Source organism: Corylus avellana, chromosome 2, assembly GCF_965113065.1.
Source record: "Corylus avellana chromosome 2, dhCorAvel1.hap1.2, whole genome shotgun sequence".
NCBI lineage: Eukaryota > Viridiplantae > Streptophyta > Magnoliopsida > Fagales > Betulaceae > Corylus > Corylus avellana.
Window position 1 is genome coordinate 34,342,058 of NC_142491.1, and position 18,684 is coordinate 34,360,741.

Below are 18,684 nucleotides of genomic sequence, written 5' to 3' on the forward strand. Positions count from 1 at the left end.
TACAACTGAAACGAGCACCATCTAGGCTGCATAGAATCATCTAATGCTGGTAATATAATTCCAAAATACTAGTTACTGAAGAGATGTGGACTGCCCTGATCTGCTACTCATTGTGTACTAAAAAACCATATAAAGATGGTATAGTCAAAATTCTTGTCAGATTTTAAAAATGCATTTCTTCTACATGTGAGCATCTGAGCTTTGAAAAATTGGTGTGTATTCCATAGAGAGTAAGTCTTAAAGTCAGCGCACGGGATTGGAAAAGAAGATGACAAGGAAGTATACAAAGAATCCAGCAATAAGAATGCCCCCGTAGATGTATGTTTGGGAGGATTGCACCGGATATTTGAACTCGATTTCGCAGCACCTCATCTTTTCCCTTTCACTGGCTAAGACATGATCTACATACCTGCATTTCAAACATGCTGAGGGTAATCATAAAAATTCAAAAAGAAGCTTCTCAAATGGGTACTCCAGATATGTAATGGCATATTTATCCCCCCCAAAAAAAAAAAAAAAAAAGGAATTTGATTGACTACAGACTATTTTGCAGAATAACTTACTGCTGGGTAAACATGGAGCTCTGTAGAATTTCTGAACTGTTAAAATGTGCATCATGTAACCGGTGATCATATAACAAAGAAGACAAATCTACAAGCTGTTCCTCAAGGCTCTGCATTTAATCACATAAAAAAGCAACATTTATTGATATTGAAGCTGTTAAGAGAGAAGAATTTGAGTTTAGCTCATGAGTGACTTACATCTAAGTACTTCTCTAAACGTTCAACTAATTCATGAGGGAAAGGTTCTGGCAGGTTAGTTGTTTTTCTGTAAAACTTCTCCAACCAGAGCTCAGTGGTTGTCTTGTTCTTCTTGCCCTTGACTGGTTCACCAAGTGAAGTTTTGAGGTGATCTGCAGCAAAAGCTTCTACAGCCTGTGCAGAATAGATAAGACTCGATGTAAGCGTCTAATAATACAAATAAAAGATGGGTGAATGAAGATTAAATTACCTCTGAGGTATCACGGATCCTGTGAAGTGCAGAATCTACACGTGCATATATTGAGTTCCTCTGCCAACAAGAATACAAAGTGACTTCAGATAAATGTCATCCACAGTAATGTCAGAATAAAAAGAGAAATTTTCTATTCACAATAATGACAGTGACAACAATAATTACCGTAGACGGTAGATCTATGATCATTATGCATCAATGACCCAAAGTATCATATCTGATATTTATGGAGTATTTGGGTTCGATAAGATTGGCCTTACCAATGCAACATCTTGCAGCATTTGACTAATTTGAGAAGTATTTGAGAATGGTCCAAACGGATGACAACCAGCAGCCCAAAGCCAATTCACAACTGGCCTTTCATGTACATGAGAAGCCTTCTCATATGGTGCACTCAATCCACCCACAACAGAGGCAAGCCCTGCCAATATATGACGCTGTGCCTGTGATGGGATAGCATGCCTTCTCTCCGTTTCTGAAACGTAACTGTCCAACAAGACAATTAAATATTATGAGAACCCCCACTTCTCAAAGGAAAGGCAGAAATATACAATAGCTTAGTCAATCTTAGATCATAATGCAATGCTGATAAATTGGACATTGTGTTGTGCAAGGAATGAAAGCCTGCATGTTTGCATTCTCTGGGACATGCACTCCCATGCATATGCAGAAAGAGGACAACCTACAACTTCTGTATCAGAGTAGCTGCATGGATGGCGAACAGATAGCTGACCATTGCCATTATTCCAATCTTGGTTCAATGATCCACGAACATAGTGAGATTGAAAGGTTGAAACTCAGCCTTCCACAATGTTGCTTGAAGGAAAAAGTACATCTATCAAATTGAAGGAAAAAGTACATATGTACAGACGGCTAGAAAGTTGTCCAAATATTCTGCCGCAAGTGAGCAATACATCCACTGAGAGAGTAGCTCTACTCAGGATCTTGAGATGAGTCATTGGCAAGAAAAGATAGATCAAAATTAGAGTTGAGTGCCTATGCTATGACAACCGACAAACTGTAATCACCAAAGATGAGAAGAGAGATACTCGACTGAAATGGTTTTGTAAAGGCAGCTTTAGGTAATTATTTTAGGGGTTGGGGTTCAGCACGGATTGACATTGCTAAGTTGGAGGTCCTACAAAGAATGACTAAAAAGGACATGGTTGAGTTTCTGAAAAATGACTCAATGCCCTATAAATCAATGGATTATGCATTGCTACATGGGGTAACACTTCATAATGAGCCAGAGTTGACTCTTGATTACCTGTCCGCATGGCCCCAAGGTGGGATGAGGTTATGGAATTTAATAATATAGTTTTGATCAATGACACTTTAATGACTACAACACAAACAGGATATAGTCAACAATGCAGCAAAGCTGGTAGCCAGGAACAATTGGTAGCCAATCACCTCAGAGGTATCTTTTCACTTTGATGCTCAAGTACAATGACAACATCATTGCTTGTCCATATGAGACTTTCGTCTTCCATCATAAGTTGAGCATCCACATCAGCTAATGATAGCACAAAACTGCAAAAGATGAACTCATCACAGTTAAATACCTCATAAATAGCTCTCATATCAAATAAAACAATCTACAGCATCAAAAAAATAAATAAATAATTCAGAGTTTAAATACATTGTTTACAGCAATAACTAAGCAGTCTGATATATTCCATGTTTTGATATAATTGCAATTAAAAAGGTGTCATGAAGACCTAGCCTTTGCCTTCAAATTTGCCCAACAATTTATTGATGCTAAAATTTGTAAGAAATTTAGAGTTGAGCTTTTAGATGTCTGCAGCAACGTGGCCAAGCAATTCTAGAGCTCCAAATTTTGGATGTAAAGAATAATTAAAGAGGGAGAGAACAATTCCAATTTAGATTTACATCATTAACCACCATAGTCAACTACAAAATAAAGGAAAACACTTTTGATGATTATGACACAACTTCAGTCTATGGATAAAACTGCAGCAAGAAGTGAGCAATACATCCTCTATAAAATTAGGATGCATGTAGGAGGCTGGATATACTAATGTGAAAAAGCTGTAAAAATTATGACACTGCAAGAAAAGGAGGCATGCTCACACAGGAATTACTCTTGTTCCATAAGTCCGGTATAGATCCCCCTGTTTCTTTTCCGTTTTCTTTTTCTTCTTGCCGTGTTTTGAGTCGTAAGTAGCCCAAAGAGGTTTATGCTTTAGTATGGAATCACTTGACCCCTCAGATTCATCCATCCAGTGCTGTGGGAAGCAAAATACATTTTACAGCAATAAAGATGAGAGGGAACAAAAGCTTGTAATACGCTATGGACTTCTATATTAAAAGAAACTCCATCAGAAAAGGCCAAATGTAATTCCCTTTTGACATTCCACACAATAAGGAAAAATGTAGCAGCTTTCGACTAACCTGGCGGAGGAAAAATTTACTTGAAAGAGATGGATCAGCCACCTCAAGCAAACCTGCAGCAAGCACATCAGCGGATCGTTCCATCTCCTGCGATGAGAATTTTCAAGTAAAAATGTGAGACAGAATGCATAAATAGATATTGTCATTCAGAAACTCAACCACAAGCATTGTCATTATGTCAAGAAGATAAATATTTAAAAAAATTTGGGCTTTTATCTTTTTTTTTTTTTTTACCAAGTAATGAAAGTTATTATTAAAAGCGCAAGGCGCCTACCTACATAGGAAGTATACAACAGGAAACACCTAACTAAAATGAACAAAACAATCCCCCCAAAACCAAACAGAAACCAACCAAGGAAAACCCCACAACCACAAACACCATCCTAAAGACCCACAAATTTTTTTGGGCTGTATCTGATCTACCAAAAGTAAACTCTACATTTCTCTTGTAAGAAAAATTGACCATTGTACCTTACAAAGATGAAGGGGGTTTGTTCTAATGACTAATAACTACAAACAAGCAAGAATACTATCGCCAATCTTCTCACAAGTGATAGATAATCGCATCATTCAATGCTATAATACCAGGTAATTTGAGAAATGGAGATATATTAGAGTACAAAGAAAATACTCACTTCTTTAAGAATGGCACCATCCAGATATGTCTTTGTATGAACATGGAAACGCCCATCCTTCTTTGTTTCTTGCAGGGAATGGCCTCGCATTGCCTTTGAAACAGCAATAGCCAACTTCTCATGGCGATGTAATGAATGTGAACCTCCAACTATAACTACTTCTTGTCCATCATGAACCATCTTCTTAACCTGCAAAAGAGAGAATACCAGATAAGAGAAACTTGGACAAGTGTTTCTAGGTTTATCATAGAGTGATTGCAAAATTATAATGCATTCAAGAGAAATTTTTCTTATAATCAACCTCAAAAATCACGAGTCAAAGAATCTGCATCACTTTTGAAGAACATCTGAGTAGTAAAACAATATAAGAGCTCTACTTTGAAAGGGTGGGGTTGGATCTTATTCTATATTTACATCCTCAAAAAAAAAAAAAAAAAAAAAATAGAAATAAAAAATGCAATTGCCCATTGGAGCATGACCAGAGGCATTGACCAACTGACACCATATTCGAAATCCTCAGATCACTCAAATTAACAATACGGCCCTAGACAAAGATACTTTAGGCTAGCTACATGAGTGGCGAAGATAGTTCCTCCCTTGCCTCCAATCTAACAGTAGCCAATTGTCTAATGATTTCCTGAAATACTACCATAGAATGCAACATACAAGTCACGGGGAAGCATAACAACAACTTACCTCTGCCTCAATTGCTTTGATATTAATACTGTAATTGTGACCTTTGTCCATAATATTATATCGATTATGATTTTGCAGGACAATGATAGGTACAAGCAACCTCGTTGCCAGATCAACAGTTTCAAACCTGAGTTCATAAAGGATAAACAAATGATCGGATTGGGAAAAAAGATATAGCACACAGTAATGAGGTATAGTATTGAGGTACTTAATCAACTGCATTCTAGGCATTCATCAGTCTGGCCTGATTTTAATATTCAATTGATGTCGTACATGTGTCAATATAGTTCATGTGTAAAACACAGTGAAATTTCAGTAGAATAGTGAAAGAGTGCACCGCATCAAGAATTTCTTTTCTTTTTTTTGTTTTGGTAATTTACACATGTACCAGGTGGGGGTTGAACCCACGACCTCACCTTCCACCTTGCTATAAAGGGAGGAAGCACCATTAGAGCTAAAGCTCATTGGCCACATCAAGAAGTAGAATAAGTACCTGACATCCGGAGCTATAACATGCTCAACTGTGGTTGATATCAAAGAGGCAAGTTGTCCAATGAATATATCATGGGAAGAATGACCACTAGCTGGACCTAAACCTCTTGGAAGCATCACTTGCTGTAAGCGTGGCAATGTTCTAGCACTAACACTCCCCTCTTCAGTCTCAATCTTTCCATAAGTGCATGGGCCCGCTGAGAGGTCGATCACAACAAATCTGAATAGTATAGGCAGACAGTTAGACCCATATTAAACACAGCCTCACATGCACACACACACAGAGTGAGAGAGAAATGGAAAGGAGTAACTTACTATTGTCCTCAAATACAGTGAATAAACACTAAATTCATGGCATAAATTAATGGATTCAATGGAATTGATAATGAAATCATAATATGATTTCAACGATCATTTCCTATATTTATAAGGTTATGTATTAACACTATTAGAGGAAAGAAAGGTTTGACAGTGACAGCAACAATGAGTAACCATCCTTAGAAACCACTATTTGAAATCTCGATAGTATCGGAGATGAATAGTGCCATGAATAAGTTATAACTCAATGAACTAATACATTCACTCTAACATGACAACATAATTGCCTGTGGTTGTAGCAGCAGCACTCCAACCACTGTTCCTGAAATTCAAGCAATATCATTCTCATTTTCCCACTAATTAATTACACAACATTCATCTTACAATAAATCCTATGTCCTGGGATGCACTCTATGTCAAGTTAAATGAAATCCAATACATGGATCACAACTCAAGTAAAAAACCAACATGTAAAACCATCAATGATAAAATCATATTCATCTTGATCTGGTCAGGCTAGAGGTTGATGATAAAGTTTGTGAGATATCAATCAACAAAAATGCCAAAGAAGTTAGATACAGCTAGTTGAATATGAAATATTCGAATCGCTCCATACAGCTCAAATCCCTCAAACTGTAAGGCAACATAACAACCATATGTATCTGACAGCATTGAATATCTTCAGAAAATAAATCGACATTGTGCAGAGAGAGGATAGTAGGATATGAAAGCCTAATGGGATCAATTTCGAGAGTGTGTCTCTTCCATGAACTACGTTACATCAACTATACCTGCCAGAGCCGAGCCAAACTTGGGATGCTCCTCCACCATTATACCGATAACGATATATGTAGCCACCCTCTTGATTTTTAATATCTTCCTCTGTTAGCTGGGTAAGTTTGTCATACATTAAATGTCCGAGATCAATTTCCTTATTCCTAGGATCCATTCTCACCTGCGAAAAAAATATCAGTTCACTATTGATCACACGGCCATGAGCACAAGGAGACTAATAAAACCATGAGGAAGAATGGTTTTGATATCAAATGACTTTAATAAAAGAAAAGGCAAATAAATTAATAACAAATTACTTAAGGCTCTACCTTGTCGAAGTTGACGATAAATATTGCACTCGGCACAGGTCTATCCATCTCCGCAGCGGAATATCTAACATTGTCCATGTCAAATATGTACGAATATAGCTTCTCAAATACTGGTTCAACAGCGGTTGCATCTATCTCGAATAAAGGGACCTCTCTTCCATAATCAGTCTAAAAGTTTAAAAATATAATTTACAATGTTATCAAAGACAAATGATAAATATACTTCCTCACAGACAATTACGAGCACCAGTAATTGATAAATATAGTGTTGGTTGGTCACCTCTCTTGCAGTTCCAGCAGGAACCATGGCCTCTTTCAGTGCCTTCTCAAGTGCTATAAGTTCCGGCTGTCCAGCCTGTAGTGTGACAAATTAGAACACAAAATATTAGAAACTTGAAACAATGCAAAATATGATAGTATCAGCGATGAAACGATTTTGTGAAGCTTACATGAAATGCGTTAAAAACAACATGATGCTCGATATCGAGATGCTCGCCGGTCTCTAAGCACAAGGGCCTGTGAGTCGGGAAGCTGACCCTCAGAAACTCTTCCAATTTGTGATCATCTACCTTGTACCTATAGCCTCCGTCCCCCTTGAAACCAACGAGGACTACATTTACTTCAAGTGGAACCTGGAATGGAACCTGCCCGACACTTATATACATGAGTAAAACATTCAAACAGCAGTCGCACACAATTTCAACTTTTAAAATAACCACCTTCCTTAAAATAACAACAATCTCAACAATCACTACTTGTATATATATATGAAAATAATTTCCATAAATTATCTATCATAAACCAGAAAAAACTTGGAAAAAAAAAATCCAAATCCGAAGCATACAAAAGGCACTCGCACAATCTACTTTTAAACCAAACACCTCCATTAAAATGCCGATTAAATGAGTACTCCATTGAATTGAGCTGAATAATTTTATGAAATTTCAATCCTTAAATAAATTAATTAAAATTTCATATTGTAAACCAGGAAAAATGGAAAAAAAAAAAAAAAAAAAACTAAAAATCGAAGCCAAAATAGAACACGAGGCGATGGAAAATGAGTACCTCGGCGCGAGTATGGAGCAAGCGACGGACATCGGTTCGGACGCTCTCTCTGACGTCTTGGAAGGCTCCGTGGTGCCACTGAGGATGTCCCGGATCTCTCCGAAAGGCTTGCGGTGCCGCCGACTCGGATGGGATTAAGAGTAGATTCAGCGCGAGGACCAAAGCGTATGCCAATGATAATAATGAGCTTTTCAGAGCCATGAGCGCTGTGAGAATCAGCAGCTAGTTTTCTTGCTAATGGAAATATTGCAGGATATTTAAGTCAAAACCTTAGTATTTGTTGATCTTTGTCTTTGGGAATTGGCATGGCTGAAAATGGCGATCGCCCGTCCAGCGCAGTATTGAGCTCCGCTGAGGTGAATGAATGTCTAAGTTGTGGCTTCTTAATCCCCAAAATGCCCTCGATTTTTTAGAATAATTACGCAACTACATGTTGGGCCATTTTGGGTCTTGATTTCCCATTACTGCATAATTGGATTTGGAATGGTCACTCGGCCGGTAATATTAGTCCAAAGTTTTTCTCTGGCGTTGCCTTCAATCATCTTTATTTATTTATTTATGTTTTTGGTGATGATAAACTTGAAAAGACGATATCTGCATCATTTTGATATATTTTGTATTATATTTGTGATTTATTTATTTATTTATTTTTATCAAATAACAAGTCAAACACGTAGTATTTAAGTCAACCCAACATGATTTGTTTATTAAATAAGTTAAGCAGGTCGGGTCACATCAATCCAACACAACCAATTTGTCAAGTGAGTCGTGATGTGTCGTCCGCTTCGTTATCAATTCAATGACATGCAAACTCCTTCCTCATTCGATGATGATGAGAGTGTTTGTGGCTTTGTTCCAACTAATCATGAGTAGTGAGTACGTGCAAACTCCTTCCTCATTTTATGGCATGCACCATATAATTACAGGACTACGTCAAACTTGAGTATGGCTCCAAAGTGGGGTTGTAAATGAACAAAGCCACTCACAAACATGTTCGAGCTTAGCTCAAATTAGCTCGATTCGTGATCAATTCATTTATTAAACGAATAGAGCTTGAACAAAAATTAAAACTCCTTTATTAAACGAGCCAAACTCATGTAAACGCAACCCAATTCATATAAGCTCGTGTAACTTTATTTGTATTATTTTTAACTTTGTAATGAGAACATGTTGAGTTTTATAAATATAGCTTAAATTATTGTAATTATAAGTCTTAATTTAGATATATGTGTATAAGTGAATTTATGTGTATGTTCATTAAGTGCGAATTATGTGTTTTTGCAATTTTCAAATTACAACCATTTTTTCTTGCCAATTGACATTGTGGGGAAGGGGTTTTTATTTATTTATGTAAATTCGACTTTCATTAATACCAAATCAAATACTAACTCTAAGAAGTTATAATATCATGGAGAAACAAAGGACAATCTTCCATCCAAATTTCCTCCCTAACTTGTTGAAAAACTGCTTTTGCCAAAAGATGAGTTATTGTATTACTTAAGATTGGAGGCTATTTAGAATAGTCTTCGAGTTGTCAATCAATTGTCCACATTGATATCAAGAGTGGTCATTCTTCCATATCACATGTACTATCTCCTGACCATCCTCTTCCAAAATAAATATTTTTGAGTCTTAAATCTTTTCCAAACATCACAGCTTTCTGTGCCGCCATGGCCTCTGTAACTGTTAGATTAATGAAGAACTGCACAAGTGAAGACATTGTTGCCATAAGCTGTCCCACATGATCTCTAACAATAACGCTCACACCCATCATTTATCAAGGGCCACATTCCAATTAATTTTGTACACTCGACTAGGAGGAACCAACAATCTCGAGGTCCCAATATCCGGACAACGTATTTCCTTATGATTTTTCTGCAACTATATCGCATAGAAATCCTCCATAGCCTCCCTTTTCATTTTTAACTGGTTGATTCGGGTGTAAAAACTTCCTATCAAAAACCAAAGCATTTCGACGAAGCCAAATTCCTCTTGCTATTGTGGCAATTAGTTCGAAATCTCCTTTCTCAACCCTATCCAACCGCCCACCTATAATATAGAAAAACACCATCTCCTCTAGTGGAGCATTTTTGAATTTTTCGAGAACACTCCCGCCATACATCACAAGTTGCCACAAAATATGACGTATTTTCTACCTCAGTCCCACAAATGGGACACAAGGAATCCTTAACCACCTGTCTCTTAAAAATATTTTCCTAAAAAAAAAAAAATTCACAACTCCGAGAACATTAAGACCAAATACTCTTCCATACAAAACTATTCGCAGAGGCTCTAGAATACTCACTTGACATGTGTATATGCAAATTCTTCCCCATATGGTATGTATGCGCTTTTTACTGAGAAATTTTCAGACAGCAAACCACTCCATATTAATTTGTTAGAGTGACCATTTGAACCAAGAGGCAGACTACATATTTTTTCCGCTTCCCCCTCCAAAAAAATCTCCATCACTAGGTACATTCCACCGGCCAGTATTGTCATCAATAACTGCCTTGACTCGTGTGGCAAAGGTTTTATGCTTTAGAGATAATACCTCAACTTTCATTCCATTAGGGTTGATATGACCGTGTCCATCAGTCATTATTATTATTATTATTTTCTTTCATAAACTAATGGGCACTACAACATTGATTAGAAGTAAGAACTGAGTATCTAGCATTACTAAAATCAAAAGGTCAAAACCAGCAGTATCAGCGAGTGAATCCTCACCTGCTGCCACTCGGAACCTTCTTTGGGATGAACAACCTATCTTGAGCGGAAGAGACTCGGGGCGCAGGCGCTGATGCATGATAATTCTTTCCACGTTTGATTCAATAATAAACCATACACTGTTACACATGCTAATACAGATACATTATCCATAAATGTTAGCAAACACAAATATTAATACCACAAGTATATTCTCACGTTACGTGATTGGAAATCAAAGAACGTGCATTTAAATAAAACTATATCAATGTATAACATGCAATTTGTAGTAATTAAAGTTATCATTTCTCACAACATTATACAAATTTTGAAGCCTCTTTCAGATAAGGTATCTCAGTATCAGTATCCAAGCAGAGAAACTGCTTTGTCAGTGCTGCTCTCAAGCCCATGCAATCATATCTTATAATGGTAGAGTGGTTTTAAGGATGTCCGCCAATATCAGATGTGGCAAAACACGTTTGCTTTCAGAGATTACACGTGATCAAGAGCACTTCGGATTGAGAGCGGGGGGTCTTCCACTATGCCTTTGGATATAAGGTCGTGGTTTAAGAACAAAACAATAACAGTAATATCGTCATGAAAATGGCGACGAATCTTCTTGTCAATTTTACGAAGATCTGAATATCTCATTTCTCGTTTTCTAGCCGCCTCTTGTAGGGCAGCCTTGACAAGTCTTTTTGCACTTCCCTGCATTTAACAAGCTGGTGAGCACCGTATAAAAAAATAAAAAAATAAAAAAACTATCAATTAAACACAGGCAAATTGATCAAATCCCCTCACTGCATCGTGAATGTGAAAAATATAATGATTCAGCTCAGCCCCATACATGAGGATATAAGATTCTGGTTTCTGAGAATATAAAAAATTCAGCCTAATGGCAGTCAAATTGGAGGCTAGCTTTAAATAACTATATTTTCATTTTACCAGAAGAAGCAGGGCAGGATTTGTAAAAACTGAGGGCCCAGTAGAATTATACAGTACATGACACCAGCAGATAATAGCAGAACAATCCGTTCAATCATCAATGCTTGAGTAATTCAGAAGAAGCTGTTTAAATAAAGCAGAACATAGTGATGGTCTTAACATCCAATACACATCGACATTAAAATAATAAACTCCTGAATCCAAAAAACATAGCCAACAGACATGAACAAGAAGCTAGAGCTAGATGATCATATATGAATGAGCTTATGAAATTGCCTGATCAATCAAAGAGGAAGACTGCAAGGTAAAATCTAAACTTTGTCAAGCAAAAAGAAAATGGGCATATAAATTATAAGTGCATCTGATAATGATATAGCAACACTCAATTCCAGCATGTGGCTTAATATCATAAATTACTTTCCTCACATCTAAGATTGATTAAGTAAATCCTGGTTAGTCAACAAGCTGACTAGCAATAAAGAATGATGCAATATTAATAGATTAAAGAGGACAAAGTCTTACTGCTCGTGGATGACTGTGGACAATATCCACAGCCTTCTCATTACTCAAGTGTTCCCATAGACCATCAGATGCAAATATGAGGAAAGAATCATTTGGTTGGAGATGATGAGAAAGAATAGTTGGAACAGCACTCAAGATTGGCATGTTCATAGGTTCAGGAAGCCTGAATTTTGCATTAATCGGCTCCCTGTTGTACTGCGCATGTTTCATATATACATCACCTATGGATCTAGAAACCTGCATCAAATATAATAATCACATCCGTGAAAGGATATCACTTTAAGGAGCATGGTCATAGAAAGTTGGGAAAAAAAAAAAAAGATAGAGATTTTCAAATTGATGCATGTTAGAATAATTATAAGAAATTCCTAGGGAAAAATAAAATCAAACAGTCGCTTTCATAATGAATTTTCTATAACAGTTTCTATTAAGCTGTGAAAAAACAATTATTAAAATTTCTTTTATGCAAAGAAATTTTTCACTTTTCTAAAATTGTATCATTAGCAGAAGTCATACACTATTGGACCTTTTCCTACATATGCCTAGCAATTTCATCCATTATGACAAAACAGGAAATTCAATGGTTTCCTAAGTCGGTTCAACTTCTTTCTTTTTTCACTCAATATTTACACAGTTATTGAAAGTTAAGAACAGTTTACTGGAAGGAAACTGACTGATCAAGTTATGGTGACTTGGACTTGAAAGATTCTAACAAAAATTGATACTGATGCAGCAACATAAATGAAGATAAACTAATAGAAAAGAAAAACTTCAGAAGGCCCCTTCCCTTCATAGATTTCCAAAGTGATCAACAATTATCCTTCAACTCATCTTCTCATGCCAATATGGTACATACTGCACAGATGCCACTTAGTCCATATGTGACGGAAGTTATATATATATATTTTTTAAACCTCCATGAATGATGGGGCTAATAAAAACACTTCAAAAGGCAATCACCTAGGTCGCCTCTTTGCACTGTCTTGACACATGGACTTCAAACTTTTCTGGATCAGATGTACCGGCATACATTAGGCAATCACAAGGGAAGCACCTAAAGATCTCTAAGTTAAGTCATTTCTCGAATAAAATATGCAACAAAGACTAAATTCTATCCACTAAAACATATGCTGGAGAATTCAAGCAACAGTAATGAAACTTACAGAAATTTGTTAATTTCTGCACACACTAGTCAACAAGTAAAATTTTGAAATAACCTGGATAATGCCCTTTACTCTCCAAACTCCATGCTTAAGAACAACAATTTGAGGATCATCAGGGTGTAACTCCTTAAGCTCCTGCCTGACAGCCTCAATGTTTGCATTGTGCTCTGTCGATAATTGTATGGCAGCAATTCCTCCAGTGTTGCCAACTTTCTTGCCCAACACAACACGTGAATCTCCAAGGTTAGCAATGAAGAGGGTTCGCCGAAATATAACTCCAACCAGACAGCATGACCCAACAGTTGCTATGTTGGGTCGAGTACTCCATAACTCTGACACACGAGCAGTAAACCCTTCCTCTGTTTCGTGGAAAGCTCTTTGAATGGTATCCGTTGTCACAACTCCCTCCGCCTCCGCTGATATTGCTGCATAAGCACAAAGCCTAAGATAGCCAACATAAGAAAGTCTCCTTCCCTATTAAACTAAACAAATAAACCAAAAAAAAAAAAAACAGAGAAAAAGGGGCAAAGGATAACTTATGCCACGAGTTTCTTATTAGGTAAGCAATTTCTGAAGCACTTTTCTTGCTTTTGAAAACAAAATCTACATTGCTTTAAGCTATTAAAAAGCAAAAAAAAAATAATAATAATAATTACTAACCAAACAGACCACACATTTGTACAGCCGCTTTCAACTGTACCCGATACCATACTTTGCAATCTAAAATCTCAAAAGGCCCAATCAAAAACCACAACTTTTCAAAAGCTCGCAAAAAGTAAAATTTGATCCAAAAATCACCAATAACTAATCACAAAAAAACAGTTGCATTCCATTGAAAGCACACTAAAAATCATAAATATAGTTAAAGACGTGGCCAATTGAAAACCACAGGCAGCACCAAAAACCCTAAAACTACTGTATATAAAGAAAAGTTGGGGATTTCAAAATCACGAGAAGCAAATTTGGTCCTCGAAAATCACTGATAGCTAATCACAAAAACAGTTGCAATCCATGAAAAAGCACACAAGCAATCATACACATAGTTCCCAGACGTGACCAATTGAAAACTACAAGTACCAAAACCCTAATATCACCGTCTATAAACCAAATTGGGGTTTGGAAACCACGAACCTTGGAAATGGCGGAACAAGTGGTCGCAGACATAGCGAGCAGCATCGGGGCCACCGTGGCCGTCATAGACGCCAACGAAGGTCCCGAAGGGCCCGGACTCGATCTGGCTCTGGTCCTCGAGGACCTGGTTGGCCTGGATAACGGCCATGGAGAAGTCTCCGGCGGCAAACCTCCCCAAATCACGAAACCACAGCAGCCCATTCTTGCCTTCTCTTCCACCGGAACCGCCGCTGTAATTGGCGCCGATCACGCCGACGGAATCGAGTTTCTCACCGCCGAATGGCTTCAAGCAGAGAGAGAGCAGATTCATCAATGCCTGGAGCATCCCACATCTCTCATAAACCCTAACCCAAACTCTAGCCCGTGCACTGGAACCTTCTTCGTCGTAATAGGAGTCGTCGTCGTCGTCAGAAATGGATCTCACAAGTTTTGAAGAGAAAAAGAAGGGAAGGGAAAATCTAGTTTTAAAGAAGAGGGTGCTTAGGTTAAGATGGGGAGGGTGCGTAGGTTTGCGGCTGTTCGGTGGTAGAGGAACAGCCAAGGGGTCATGGTATTGTGGGAGGAAGATGGTGTGGCCGTGTGGGGAAGCCTTTTTGTTGGGTGTTGTTTTCTCTGTCTCATGTCTGTTTTTGTACTTCTGCGATACAAGTAAGACTACTTTCTTTTCTTTTCTTTTTTTTTGAATTTTTTGTTTTTTAATTAGTTTTTCAAATTTTGTTCGGGTTGTGACGTAATTTTTTTTTTTTTTTTTTTTTTTTATGTCTGCACAAGAGAGGGGAAAATGATTCGAACCTTCGCTTTATTAGGCGTGATTCTAAGTTGTGACGTAATTAGTTCCTATCAAATTTTTTTTTTTAAAAAAAAAAATTTGTTGTTGTTTATGTTCTGGTCCAGGTTCAATGTTTCTTATAGAGTTTATAATTTGTATACGTAAATTAAATACTTATTAATAATTTAAAGCTTGTTATTAAATTCTCTTTACTCCTTGCAAAGCCTAGATTATTAAATTATTAATTTTGATTTCTTGATGCCCTATTGGGTGTTTGGGGACGGTGGATTTGTGAAATTGTGAAAGTCTAAAGCCTACCTTTGTTTCTTTGGTCTTTTACCTTTACCTTTTGGTTACCTTTACTAGTTTTGACTTTCAAACATTTAGAACCAAGACATCTATCTATATGGAAAAACAAGTCTAGTCTACTTTTTTTTTTAGGTCAATATAAAATCTTAAAAATTTTGACCATCTTTGAGAGAATTCACATTGTGATCATAATAGTGGCCAAGTGAATCAACAATATTCTTCTTTGAGTTTATTTGTCAAACGAGTAATGCTATACATTATTCCTCATCTATCTAAACCTAAAGCCTATGTAACACAGTCTCTTCAAATATCTTGACGAGTAATGTTATATATCATTCAATTATTCAACATCTCTTCAAAGCTTATGTAGCGTGATCCTCAAGACTTTCCATAGCATTTGATGCATGAAAATTGATGTTTTAGTTGAATAATGTTATATATTATCCTATCACTCTCCATCCCTCGTGTGGTCCTCTGACCTAAAAATTAGTCTCTATGCATCAAATACTAAGGAGGACCACCTCACCTAAGCTTGAAGGATGGGGGGAGTGATGGGTAGTGCTGTATACCATTACTCTTTTTTTAGTTGGGAGGACCACAACACAAACATTGAATTAAGGGATAATGAGACACAATTTACATTGTGTTTGCGTAACAATAAAGTAAATCAAAAGCATTTTCACTATATTTTTCCAAGAAGAGTTTAGTATTTAATACGGTGAGATTTCAAAAGTTGGAGGCAATTCACATTGTCTTAGTATAGGGACAAAGTGTCCCTCAAGGAATAGCTCAATCGGCTGGGGATCATGCCTCATGAAACGGAGGCCACTAATTTAAATCATCTCCTCTTGTGTGGACATGTAAAAAAAAAAAAATGTATAGAGACAAAGTAAATCATGAGCATTTTGCCACTATTGTGCTAAAAGGGTAATTGGTCAAACATTAGAGATTTTAAAACTTATACATACTTTTTATTATAGCCTCTTCTTACCTTATTGTTGACAATAGCATTGCTTCCAAAATTATTTATCAAATTCTTTAAAATTGGGTAGAATATACCATAGAAAATCTAGAAAATCTTCATCCTCATTATGTATAGTTTGCTCATACCTATTATGCATACATGGTATTTTATATTTTATTTTATTTTATTTTTTTCAATCTTTCTGGTATGAGGTAAATTGATGGAGGAAGGCATGGTCTGCATGGATGAGATTTGATGGACCGGCTGTGTAGATCAGAGATGGGCCTAGAAGATTTTGTGATGGGCTTAGATGGGCCCAACAATGAAAGGCCAGAAAGATTTCTGATTTGGGTTTTAATATTTGAATTGGAAGCAATTGGAAAAATACATGAACATGTTGTTTGAATAGGTGGTGGTGGGGTCATTTTAACCCAGAAAAATGGCATCATATTATTATCCTTTCACTACAGTGAAGGTGTTGCACTTTATGGGACATGCCAACCGAAATGAAGCTCCACCATACATGATTGCCCTTATGCCACCATCTAAATTAAATTACTAAATTAGTGCTTGGTTTCTGCAAAGATCGAGCAACGCCAATGCCACCAAGCAAATAATGGGGCAGTTTTGATGACATTCGGGGTAGCAAATTATCAGTTATCAATCAAATGAAAAAGCTTTTATCATGAATGATGATGATTTGTTTTTAAGCAAAATGGTATTGAAAATAGGGAAAAATGAAAAATTTGTACTTGCGGTTTACCTGATTTACAATTAATTCTCTGTGGTATCAAAATGAACTCAAAGGTACCTAAAGTATGTCAAAAAAATAATTTAGTCCCTACAATCAAATTCTATCCACTAATTTAACAGATTATGTTAGTGTGACACTGATTTAAATATGACAAGTATTACAATTTTATTGTTTCTAACGTTTCATGTTATTATAATCTATTAAGTCAGTTAACGCAATTTAACTGTATGGACTAAATTATTTTTTTTGTGTACCTTAGGGACCTTTGAATTCTTTTTGATACTACAGAGAATTAATTGCAAATCAAGTAAACCACATTGATTGATTTTGCCAACCAATGATTTATTAATAGATTTTGTCAACTTTTCTATAGATAATGATTCATTTGTTCTTTTTTCTTACTTTAGTGAGTAATTAACCATTTTTTAAAAAACTTGGAGAACCATGTATCAAAACCACAAATCATATGGACCAAAAAAGCATTTTGTTAGAAGATTATATTTCAGTAATATTTATGTGACAAAATATTCCCGTAATATTCTCAATATATTACGGAAATATTCTCCACATATATTATTGCAACATTTGATACAGTATTCATTATTATAAATATGTTGATTTTATGTGATTTTGTAATTATTGTATTTCTTTTCTTTTTTGGCCTTATTCAACTATGAATAGGTCATTCTATTGTACAATTGAACATACATCAGAAATATAAATTTCTTCTCTACAATTATCTTTCTGTTGTCTTTTTCTACATGGTATTAGAGCCACTGTTTTCTAGGTGCCTCTTTTAAGCCTCCATTTCGTGTCCGTAAAGTTTTCTTTTTCCGTTTGAGTGTTCTTTTTGGTGTCTCTTTTTGTTTCAACAATACACCAAACGCTTGTTGCAGTTGTTTTTGTACGTGACGGAAATTGTAGAGGTCTTTTTGCGGCCTTGTTGCTCAAAATCGAAAAATTTGTGAAGAAACAAAGTCCACCACTCGCCTCCACCACCCAGCACGCGCCTCCACGCGCCGGACACTCTCTCTGAGAGTGAGTTTCACGCGCCACACACAACCCACTCTCTCCATGCGTCACACACGCCAGATCTACAGCCCCGCACCACACTAGATCCTTGGCCGCTGGTCTATATTCCTTATTGTGTACCGCGTCACACTAGATCGCTGCTAGTTGGTGCACCATAGCTGCTGTGTGCGCGTCACACCAGATCTTTCCCTAAGGTTTTACCTACACCTCTGCCACACTGGATTACTGCCCTTATGTTTATTTATTTAGTATTTTCCCTTTTCCCCAAAAAAAAAAAAAATTCTACCAATCTTGATAATATAGTCTGTCCTATTGACAATATTTTAGACGGTTCCAATTATATGTTTTGGGCTCAAAATATAGAAGTTTTTTTATAGGGAGAAGATTATGGCGTTATGTTTGTGGAGACGCTGTTGCACCCACACAAAAGGAAGGTGAATGAGCCGACAAATTTGCCAGTCGACTTGAATATTTGGATAGTGCAAATTATCAGATTATTTATTGGTTTATCAACACTTCAGTTCCTTCCATTCACAGTCTGCTCCCCAAGCTTGGAAATGCCTAGGAGTTTCTGGCAAAGTGATATAATTGCACTTATGATGCCTCACTAGAGCTTTAGATTGAAACTACACTCTATTAGACATGTTA

At 36.7% G+C, this 18,684-nt stretch overlaps 2 protein-coding genes across 2 annotated transcripts; both read right to left on the reverse strand.

Moving 5' to 3' along the window:
• Positions 1-143: 143 nt before the first annotated feature.
• On the reverse strand, positions 144-8,117 carry LOC132162061 (uncharacterized). Its single transcript, XM_059572310.2, has 16 exons — positions 7,739-8,117; positions 7,123-7,317; positions 6,954-7,028; positions 6,674-6,841; positions 6,362-6,525; positions 5,254-5,472; positions 4,761-4,887; positions 4,065-4,253; positions 3,430-3,516; positions 3,109-3,263; positions 2,428-2,547; positions 1,275-1,500; positions 1,012-1,071; positions 762-935; positions 564-673; positions 144-409 (listed from the first exon to the last, which is right to left on the reverse strand). The coding sequence occupies exons 1-16, from the start codon at positions 7,937-7,939 to the stop codon at positions 244-246; spliced, it is 2,436 nt and encodes an 811-aa protein (XP_059428293.1). The 5' UTR covers positions 7,940-8,117; the 3' UTR covers positions 144-243.
• A 2,540-nt stretch (positions 8,118-10,657) lies between these two features.
• LOC132182861 (Protein phosphatase 2C family protein) lies at positions 10,658-14,628 on the reverse strand. The gene is made up of 4 exons (XM_059596221.2): positions 14,209-14,628; positions 13,132-13,502; positions 11,915-12,151; positions 10,658-11,155 (listed from the first exon to the last, which is right to left on the reverse strand). Exons 1-4 carry the CDS (start codon positions 14,531-14,533, stop codon positions 10,940-10,942), a joined length of 1,149 nt encoding a protein of 382 aa, XP_059452204.1. The 5' UTR covers positions 14,534-14,628; the 3' UTR covers positions 10,658-10,939.
• Between the last annotated feature and the right edge of the window lie 4,056 nt (positions 14,629-18,684).

Coding starts and splice junctions, on each gene's coding strand:
- LOC132182861 (XM_059596221.2), bottom strand. CDS start 14,533: ATGCTCCAGGCATTGATGAATCTGCTCTCTCTCTGCTTGAAGCCATTC. Junction 13,503..14,208: donor CTTGTTCCGCCATTTCCAAG/GTTCGTGGTTTC, acceptor GTGCTTATGCAG/CAATATCAGCGGAGGCGGAG. Junction 11,156..11,914: donor TCCACAGTCATCCACGAGCA/GTAAGACTTTGT, acceptor TGTTAAATGCAG/GGAAGTGCAAAAAGACTTGT.
- LOC132162061 (XM_059572310.2), bottom strand. CDS start 7,939: ATGGCTCTGAAAAGCTCATTATTATCATTGGCATACGCTTTGGTCCTC. Junction 7,029..7,122: donor TTGTTTTTAACGCATTTCAT/GTAAGCTTCACA, acceptor GTCACACTACAG/GCTGGACAGCCGGAACTTAT. Junction 6,526..6,673: donor TTATCGTCAACTTCGACAAG/GTAGAGCCTTAA, acceptor TTTTTTTCGCAG/GTGAGAATGGATCCTAGGAA.